The sequence below is a fragment of the Benincasa hispida genome, chromosome 6 (assembly GCF_027475165.1).
Source record: "Benincasa hispida cultivar pf3 chromosome 6, pf3_genome.v1.1, whole genome shotgun sequence".
In the NCBI taxonomy this organism is placed as follows: Eukaryota; Viridiplantae; Streptophyta; class Magnoliopsida; order Cucurbitales; family Cucurbitaceae; genus Benincasa; species Benincasa hispida.
This window is the reverse complement of record NC_143483.1, coordinates 8,545,416-8,556,327: the sequence shown is the minus strand read 5'-3', so window position 1 is coordinate 8,556,327 and position 10,912 is coordinate 8,545,416. Positions and strand designations below refer to the sequence as shown.

At 29.8% G+C, this 10,912-nt stretch overlaps 1 protein-coding gene across 1 annotated transcript; it reads right to left on the bottom strand.

The window, feature by feature from the left end:
• Positions 1–2,859: 2,859 nt before the first annotated feature.
• Positions 2,860–5,015, bottom strand: LOC120080597 (expansin-A10-like). The gene is made up of 3 exons (XM_039035316.2): positions 4,660–5,015; positions 4,291–4,579; positions 2,860–3,577 (listed from the first exon to the last, which is right to left on the bottom strand). Exons 1-3 carry the CDS (start codon positions 4,793–4,795, stop codon positions 3,268–3,270), a joined length of 735 nt encoding a protein of 244 aa, XP_038891244.1. The 5' UTR covers positions 4,796–5,015; the 3' UTR covers positions 2,860–3,267.
• Between the last annotated feature and the right edge of the window lie 5,897 nt (positions 5,016–10,912).

Here is a 10,912-nt window from a genome sequence, read left to right as displayed (position 1 = left end):
TTGTTGATTCAACAACCCTTTCTTGAATTTCATCGTCTGGGCTAGCTTTTGACGACCACCTTTGCCAAGTTACCGATCTTTTTCGCTCACATACATGTTTCCTACTTTTGTTTCTACTTTGAACATCATTTTCAACATGACTTTCTATGATTGGTGGTGTTTAAAGTTGGCTTTTAAGATCCTATGAGCAAAATGATCACATCGAATGAAGACGATGAAACTCCCTACAGGTTTGGTGTCAACGCAATCATATTTAGTTGGCTTTCAAGATCCTTGATCAAAACGATCACATCAAATAAAGACGATGAAACTTCCTACAGGTTTGGTGTCAAATGCAATCATATTTTCAATAGTCACGTGAAGTTGCAATTCCTTCAAATACTCACTTGCCAACAATGTACAATCAACTTTGCCCTTTCTCACCTTGAAGAAAGTTCATCGTTGTGGACATCCATACGTTTCTAATGACCCTCATTGCTTGGTCGTCATCTTCCCTCACATACACATGTTCTATAGGTAGCCAAAAGCATTAAGGATTATATTGGGTGATTTTTTATTTTTACTTCCTACGATTATGACCCTATGGTTTAGAGTAGTGCACTATATAAACTCTCTAACCCTAAAGGCGTCGTTATGATGTAATTTTCTGAAAACATTCTCTCTAATAATACTGTTCTCCCTCTGCTCGTGGACATAGCTAACACATTGTTAGTGAACCACGTATATCTGTGTGTCGATCTTCTCTATCTCTACATTCCCTTTTTTTTGTGTTCTTTAATTGTCGATTTCGTAACAATACGATCGCTTAAATTATCTACACGATCGCTAAGCTCCGCTACACGATCGTTTACAAAATACTATACGATCGATTAAATTATCTACACGATCGCTGAGTAACAAAACGTTATAGGATCGCCTACTCAATGCTATACAATCGTCTACCAAATGTTATACGATTGCTTACCAAATGCTACACAATCGCTGAGTAACAAAACGCTATACGATCGCCTACCAAATGCTACACGATCGCTAAGTAACAAAATGCTATACGATTTCACGGCTGGAAGGAAAGAAAATCGTGGTAGGAAGCGGAAGAAGAAATGAAAACCCACACTTTTCTACACGATCGCTTACCAAATGTTACACGATTGCTGAGTAACAAAATGCTATACAATTTCACGGCTGGAAGGAAGGAACATCGTGATAGGAAGCGGAAGAAGAAATGAAAAACCACACTTCTCAATGTGTTTACAATTCCTTCATTTGTGTGGGTAAAAGTTACCTTGGAATTGCCTTTTCCAAGATAAATAAACAAATCCCACCAACCAAACATGGGCTTTGTAAACTCATTCTCATTCCCACCCTCTTTTTCCTCCAACCAAACGGCCCCTAAAAGAATCAATAGTTTGATATAAGTCTTTATACAAATCTCGGTAGTCAATCTTGATCGAGAAATACAAAAAAAAAAAAAAAAAAAAAAAAAAAAAAAAAAAACTATTTTTAATGAGTTTTCAAAAATTGTACTAGTTGTGAAATGTCAAAGTTAAAAAAATGACTTTTTTTTTTTTGGACAATTTTCCATAAAACTTACCATATCTATCTTATGGGCGAAATTTGTTACACCATCCCAAATTTAGAAGTAGAACTCGATATTTCCCTTTTCTTTTGTGGCTTATCTTCTTCTACTACCTCAAGCTTCAAATTGGATGCTTTACAGCTCCACGTCTTTACTCCTTAATTTATGTTCAAACTTCACAATGTTGGCAGTTGTAGTTCACCAAATTTAGAGTCCATATCTTCTTCTTTCTTTATTTCTTCTTATTATATTTTTTTAATGTCATTTTTTTTTTTTAAGGAAAATTTTGAAGTTAGAGTGGTTCTTTTAGCTAAACCAAAATATTTACAGATATAACAAATTTTTACTATCTATTGTCTATCGCAGTCTATCACAAATAGACGGTGATATTTTGCTATTATTTATAAATATTTTTCACAGATTTGTTATTTAAAATATTTTTTATTTTTTTATTTTTTTATTTTTTTATTTTTTTATTTTTGGGAAAAAGGGTTAGTCTTACTTGTGAATGTCCATTAAAAAAAAAATCTCAAGAAAGGAGAACTTTTGAAAAACTAATACTGAATTTTTTAGAGGGTAAGGAAGCAAACACCGACAGCTCCAAAAGAACAGGACATTTGTTAGGATAAGCAACTACTTTCTCAAACATTTGTTTCAGCTTTTTGTTCCGTTAGTTTTTTTAACGGTAAGGTCATGTGTCGGTGCTTCCAATTTCTCATAATACCTAACCATATGCCTCAATTGATTATATATTATTCACATTGTTACATATGTCAAAATCACTTTTTAATGCCTAATTTTAGCTTTTTACTACTTTAAACAAATCTTAAATTTAATTTATTATTTTTCTAACTCTTTTTATTAAATCTTTAGAGACGCTTACTCATAATGCTTGGAGTTTTGTTCTTTTATGTTTAGGTCTTTTACCATTTAACATCTGCAACAAAAAGCTTCTACCAAACATCACATTTTAGTTTCCACGGTGAACAAAATATGAAATTCAATAATAAGAGAAAAAATTGAAAACTGGAATACAAGCTTTGAAGAGTATATTACAACATTGGAAGGGATTCTAAAGTACCATCAAAGATAATCCACCATCACATCCTACAATGAAAGTTTGTAATCGATCAACATATTTAGAAGTTGAAGAACCATATGCGTCAAGAAGTAGTTTCCTATATCGGTTATTTAACAAAATGCAAGAGTTTTTGTTAAGATTATAGATTGCAATAATAAAAAGAAAAGAAAAATGGTTGGAAAGTGTAGAAAACAGAGAGAAGAAACAGGAAAATATCTCTTTCATTCATTTAGAAACAACACCACAATCCATTGTTTCAAATCTTGCATACTTAAACCAAAACCCACATGCTTCTACATCCCCCCAACACAAACCCATTACCCAAAATCCCCTTTTTGCCCCTTCCTAACTTTATGCAATTTCTCTTTTTTCTACTCTCTATTATATATTTTTAAATTATACATAATATATATATATAAATATATATTCTTTTATATTATATTCAGCAGCCAAACAAGTTCCAAAAGCAAAAAGGGAAACATTTTAAACCATAAAAACCCTTTTTGGCATTTGGGGGATGGGAATATTGTTGTTTCTTTCTTTTTCCTTTTTTTTAAAAAAAAAAAGTAGAAAAAGGTAGGATATGTATAAGTAAAAAGGGTTGAATTATTTAATAACGAAATTGTCCGCCGACATAAGTTTGTCCAAAGGACCAACCGGAGGGAGCCACGTTATAGGAAAGAACTTGCCGGCCGTCGCTGGCTGTGACCAAAAACGAGAGACTCTGTCCGTTAAGATAAGAGTTGGATTGCCAATTTTGGCCCCAATTTCTAGACATGGGTTGCCATCTGGTTTTTGAACCTTTAATCGCCACCGCATGCACATCGCCGGCGCCGCCCACGTTTGTCACTAACACCAAGTTGAAATATGAATGCCCATTTATTGTGAATCTTATTCCCCCACTTCTTCTACATCTTACTCTGCAAATTTACACATTTTAGATTAAATTATGTACTCTACTTTTAGTTTTGGCCATTTTAGTTTCTATACTTTTAAAATGTTCCTTTCGATTTTTATAATTGAGATTTTGGTTCATTTTGATCCTTGTATTTTGAAAGTGGACCATTTTTCTTTCATTTTAATTTTTATTTCATTTTTAAATGATCAAATTGACCGCATTTTAAAAGTTATAATGACTAAAATGAATCAAAGTTGAAAACATAATAACCAAAATGAATAATTTAAAAGTATAGGATCCAAATGAATCAAATTTTTGAAAATATAAAGACTAAAATGAATCGAAACAAAAAATACATAAATCTAATTAATATTTAAACCTAAATTTAAGATAAAATTGTCGTTTTTGGATTATGTACTTTGAAGTTTGTTCAAGTATAGTTTCTATTACTTTCAATTGTCCAATTTTACTTTATGTACTTTAATAAACCTCAAATTTAGTTCTCAATGCTAATTTTGTTGATTTTTTTATAAAATTTGAAAACATATTCCCATATTATATTTTTTTTAATGGAAATTATTATTATTATTTAACAAATTTTAATAAAATTGAGAAACTAAATTTAAGATTTAGCGAAAGTGGAAGACTATAATAATTGAACAAACTTCAAAATATAGAGTCTAAAATGATATTTTAAACTAAATTTAATTATATCAATACTTTAATAGAAATTACCTCCGATAAGCAACGGGGACAATCCCGGCGCGATATTGAGCAATGTGTTGGAAAATAGGCTGAGAGAGGTCAAAATGATGGTTGGGAGGGTCACACCAGCCACCAGGAGGGCAGAAATTAGTGGCAGTAACAACAATGGTGCCAGGAAGACACCATTGAGGATCGTTAACACAGCGTAGCTCAAAGCAAGCGCCACAGCTCAAGCCATTGTCAAACAGCGCCGTGCTCAGCGCGGCAGTATTAGTCCCATAGCCTTGGCTGTACAAATTTCCATACCCACAAGCTCCCCCTGTCATAATAACCAACAACAATTTAGAATGACCGTCATGAATGATAATTTAGAAGGTTTATAGAGAGAAAAAAACAAACCCATTGTTCCAGACGCATCACTCCCACCATAGAAAGTGGCATGGGCGTTAATCCAACCTCCGTAGTCGGCATTAACAGAGGAGACGACCATAAAAAAAAGACTCAATTGAAGGATTATGTTCGTCATTAAAGGCATTGAGAATTGGAGGAAATGGAATTGGTTTTGAGAAAAATGAAGAAAAGGGAGGGTTTAAATGGGAATAAATAGACGGCGTGATTGATGTATTGTAGTGATTTTTTTTTTTGTTTTTCATTTGAAGGGTTGAAAACATGAAACCGCGTTACTCATTTGCAGCTGTTGTTTTTTGTTTGTGAAATTTAATTCTCAATCAAGTGGGGGCAGCTTTTGAACTTTCATCACATCATCATCTTCTCTCTATTTAAATTACTGACTCTATATTTTTACAGACAACGATGGTACCATTATTTTCTATAACCAATCAATTACATTTATGTTACGGGTGATTTATCTGCAAAAAATATAGTCGACAAAAAATAGAAATACAACTGATGTGACCAAGAAAATAATAAAATTCGGACCAATACGAACCTAAAGAAGAGGGTTCGCTTGAGTTTTGACCCAAACTGAAGTGCTCAACCTTGGTTGTGGTCGATGCTTAAAAAAATGACTAGGACATACCCATAAAGGGTTATCTTAATATAGCTTCAAAACTCTATAGAAAATAACTTTGGTCATCTATTACGGTAAATACATCAATAAAATAAGTATTAGATAATTTAATTGATTTTGCTATTTTATTTTATTATTATCTTAATTATTTTATTTTATTTTAAAATGGTGAGAAAATGTCTATTTTACTCCCCTATTTTAAGATAATTCAACAAACTGAAGTTAGGCCTTTTAATCGCCTTCTTCCTTTCATAAAATAGATATGATTTTACAAGTACAAAAAAAAACTCTCAGATTTCCGGTATACATTTCCAAAAGTATTCATGAACTAAAAGTTCAAAGAAGTTCGTAAAGTCACTTAACTGCACACAAGCATTCTTGAAAGGTGTTGTATCCTGGGAGTGGAGTGTTATGTTAGTAGGGATACGTCTTATATCAACACACTTCAACTCAATTTCATAGGCTTTCTCAAACCCTTACTTGATTATAAAGTTTTCTAACAATAAGTTTGTTCTCAACTGACAAACTATTAATTTGTTACACTCATTCACTATTTGGGTTAAATATTGGAGCGTGTGTGGCAAGCACTAATCTGATGTGTAAATCTTCTTATTTTGTAGTTTATGTTCTTCTTTTTACCAAACAAATTTATCACGTGAAGATTGAGCTCTTTCTCTTGTTCGGATTTTAGCATAAACAATAAATACCACATTTACACTTGCTTGTTTAGCTGTTGTAAGAACAGAGTAGTTTAGTTGGATCGCCACAGAAAACAGGGGTGTTTTAATTGCTTCAACATTTAGTTGGTTGTGAATTTATATATATATATATATTAATATTAGAGAGGAAAAGAATGTGTAGTTTGTAGGAATTATATTTTATTTATAGGCAGTACAATTGGTCAAGTTTATCAACCATCCACTTCAATTAATTTTTCATCATGTTTCCTTATCAATTATTATCCCACTCAGTAAATAATAACTCCACTAATGAGCCTAATCTTAAACTAATCTTTATTGTATTTGTTGATATCCCTAGAGTAAATTTATAATTTAGAGAAGAGATAATCTGTAAAACAAAGAAAAAAAACTATGATACTCAAGTCAATAAGAGAATTGTAGAATAAATAAGAAGTTGAAAGTTTTAATTACCTCATAGGCAGCCATGGTGGTCTATTTATAGAGGATTTGATCTAGGGTTTTATCTTAATTTTACTAGGGTGAGGATATGAGCTTCCTAGGTATGATCAAATTCCATATTATCTTATATTATCTTGATTCAAACCTTCTTAATAGCTTTTTAGACACGAATTTAGAATGTTCATGTAAAATTCAACTTCAAGAGAAATATGTGACATAAATCGAGATCACACCTCAATGAGAGTGACCCTAAAGAGATATGAAAACATGATTAAGAAAAACTTAAAAGATATTGAGACAAACTCTCTATACTCATAAGATGCACTTTTTTTTTTAGTTGTAGTGAGTTATGATGAATTTAAATCATATCAACACTTTCAGCAAGAAGTAAATGAGAGAATGATGTTGTCAAATCGTAGGAGAAATAGGCAAGGATATGTCAAGACCAAAAAATATCAAATCTAAATTATGAATCTTGGATTGAGCGTTACCATTCATAAACATGTATAATTTAATCTTCATCCAAATAATTTTTGAGTTTTGGAGAAAGAGGAAAGGGACGAAGGGGGATATAAGATTGAAGAATTGTGGTATTAATTAATGAAGGGTGAAAGAGAGAGTAGTGATGGGGTAGTGGCACATGGACTATGTTCTACAATTTCATATACATTTATTAATTGCCTCTTTCCCTTATTTATTACACGCCCATTGTTGTTTCCCTTCTATTAACGCCTCTTTTCACAAGGTCCCATTTGCTTAACACAAATCCAAACCAAAATCTATTTCATCAAAATCCATATAAATAAAAAAAAATAAAAAAAACAAATATACTAATCATATCCAAAGTATTAATAAATATAGTATAATGTAAAAAAAGTACAAATATGACCAAATTTAGATGGACTATCGGTAATAGACTATATATTGATAGGAGTCTACGAGTGACAGAATATATTGTTAGTAGGAGTCTATCAATGATAGAGTCTACTTTTAATAACTATATTTTCAATTTTTTAAAAATATTATTATACACTTAATTATTACTATTTTTTTTATCTTGCATATTAAAATATGGCTTCAACATTCATTTTAGCTCTACCATTTTCTTTTATCACTCATTCCCTCTTCTGTTTTTTTTTTTATATGTTTCTTAGTTAATAACACACAATTTAATAGCTATTTTGGATTGTTTTGGGACCTCCAACTTGGAGTAGGTTGAGTGAGCTATTATTGTAACTCAAGGGACATTTGAAACATTGAATTGGTCATTGTAGTCTGTAGATAAAATTAAAATAGTCTATGTTGAAAGTATACATTATTCTAGTATGGGTTATAATAGTTTGTGTTTAGGGTGTATATATTTTAATTTAAGAAGGAAATATTAAACACTATAACAAAGAGGGAGGGAAATGATAAGAAGAAAATAGTGAACATTGTAACAAAGAGGGGTTTCAACTAGTATACGGTAAATAATTGTATGGTTAATAAATAGTTGTAAACACCACTATCAACTTCAAGTTAGAACCAAACACCACGTAAATGTTCGGCTCTCCTATCATAAAAGCTGAAGTTCCCAATTATTATAACCTAGAATTAACTACATAAAAATTATTTATAAAAACTCCACGATGTTTACTATTTTCTAACAATCATCTCTTGTCAATTATAACTAAGACTAAAATAATCTATATCAAATACATATTATTATAGTTTATGGATTATAATAATCACTAACTATAATAATCAATTCAATGTCTCAAATAATTATTTTTATTTTTTATTTTTGATATAGTTTTTGACAACTTAACGTGTTCATAACAAAAAGTAGAAAACTTACCAAAATATTATTATTATGAAAAAAGGAGAAGCATAATTACTAAAAAGGGACAAATCAAGCAAACAAAATGGTCATCTAAGGGGCTGTTTTATAGAGACATTATTATTATTTGACTACATGAACAACTGTGGATTACAAAATTTGGTTTGTGTATAATAAATGACTAGGCTATACAAATCTATGCCGTTATAACTCTCCTTTTTTCCACAACTTTTTCTTCCTTTTTTTTTTCTCTTTTTTTTTTTTTTTTGGAAAAATTACTTTTTGACTCTTTCGATTTTGGAAGAACACATTTAGTCTCTGAATTTTTAGAACACATATTTTAATCTTTGAGCTTTTTTTAAAATAAATACATTTGATCCTAAATTTGTAAAATATATCTTTTTACTAAATATTTAAATATTTGTAGTAATTTTTTATTATTTTAAATTAAAAAATTACCTATTCTCTCTCTAAGTATTCTTTAAACTTACTTTCATAATTAAAATGTCTTATAATTATATAAGATAATTTAAAGAAAATACTTAAGGGGCCTTTTTAACCCAGTTTTAAAAACTAAAGGACTACAAATGTATGTTTTGAAAACTCATGAGTCAAATGGATGTATTCTTCAAAATTCGAGGACTAAACAAGTAGTTTTTTTTTTTTCTTTTTTAAGTTTGTTAAATGATATGATATTAAATTTATCTTCACCCATCAAGTTAAGTTTTTGGGTCAATAGCAAGTTGGTTTAGGAGGTGTTGGAACCGGCTACCCTCAGGCGGTGAAACTTGATAGTAGTGAACAATCACGAACACCAGTCGTCAGAAATGTGAAACTTGCAAAATAGAAACTTGCGCCTTCTATAGGCCTCGAAGACCAACATAAGATGATGCAAAGAATGCTCGGCCAGAGAACGTGCAATTCCGCAAAATGCGTGGAGCCATTGATCGTTTCACGCGGAGGAATTCTTGACCGACAAGCGAGCGACATGTGTTGATTCACTGTCGATTGAAAAGGAAAAATTATTAAAGTAAAATAAAATTAAAAATTAATTTTTTTATTTATTAAAAAATAATCACACACAACAATTTTGGATCAACCATCCCACGAACTCAAGTTTTGAAGTGGAAGTTAATATACGACTATTTGATTTTTTGAATTTTTAGTTTTTAAAAATGACACTTTCTCATATTTTCTTTAAAATATATTTTATATTTATTTAGGTAACATCTGAAATCTAAGCGAAATTCAAAAACCAAACAAAATTTAAAACTATATATTTTTTAAGTTTTTAAAAACGTGACTTAAATTGTGAAAATTTTATAGAAAGTAAATAAGAAAAGAAAGAAATTTCATGAAAAATAGTATATATAGTTTTCACCTTACAAAATTAGCATAATTTTGAAAATTCATAAAAATGGTTTTTCTCAATCTATCTTGATCAACCTTTTTTTTTTACTTATTGATTGTTTTGGACCTTTTTGGTACATCTCTTCTGAATAAAAGCCGAGATTTGCTATTTTTTTTTTTCTTTAATCTTCCCAAATCTTATACTATTTTCAAATTTTCTCCAAATTCGTTTATGTTTGTTAAATATTATATCAAATTATTACATAATTTTTCAAATCTTTAACATAATTTATGTTTTCACAATTTTATGAATGTCCAAAATTCTAAATACATTTTTCAATTATCAAATTAGAATTTTCAAATTGATTCAACTTTTTAAAATTTTGGAAAACATAAAATTCTTCGAAAAATTGGGTAAGATTTGGGATATATATAATCTCGGTGTTACTATTAATCTTGTCTGAAACTCCACCGAGAAAGCTCAAATAGATGAATTTTGATGTTAATTATGTTCGGGATTTCACCAAAAAAGCTCAAATATATAGAAATTCGGTGTTATTTTGTCCGAGATTAGCATCAAGATGCACATAATCTTGGTGTATAATGTACCGAGAAAGCCCCAAACAATCGATAAGTTGAAAAAAGTTAATTTTTTAACTAAAATCTTTTGGTCGATCTCATCCGAGATGGACCGAGAAACACTATTTTTACGAGTTTTAAAAAGATGTTAGATTTGTAAGGTAAAAATTTAAAGTGTTATTTCTGACAATTTTCCTAATTTTAAAGTGGAAATAAGATTATAAGCTTATTTTTAAAAAATAAAATAATAAAATAATTAGCCATGATATTAAATTTTTTAATGTGAGAACTTGTTAGATTGCATGTGATTTGGACTTAAAACTTACAATTTCATCCATTTTAATCTTAAAGTTAAACAATCCTAAACTTTAAAAAGTGTTCCAATTTTAACCATCTAAAAGTTCTCACTCAAATTAATCATTAAAAAAAGTTTTCTCTTATGCATTTAATGAATTATAAAACATTTATACAATATAAAACTCATAACTTCTTTGCAGAAAAATAATATTATTTTTTGTTGAAATTTAAAAATTATGATTTATTTTTGTGCAAAGCTTTATTTCATTAAAATCAGTGGTTCATGGGGATTTATACTTTTTTTTATTGTTAAAACTAATCAGTGAAATAAGCTCAAATTGAATCGAGAGTTAAAATTGCAACCATTATGCTTTTTGGGTCAAAATTATTTAAATTAAAAGTTATAGTGATATAACAGGTAAGTTTAAAGTCAGGACT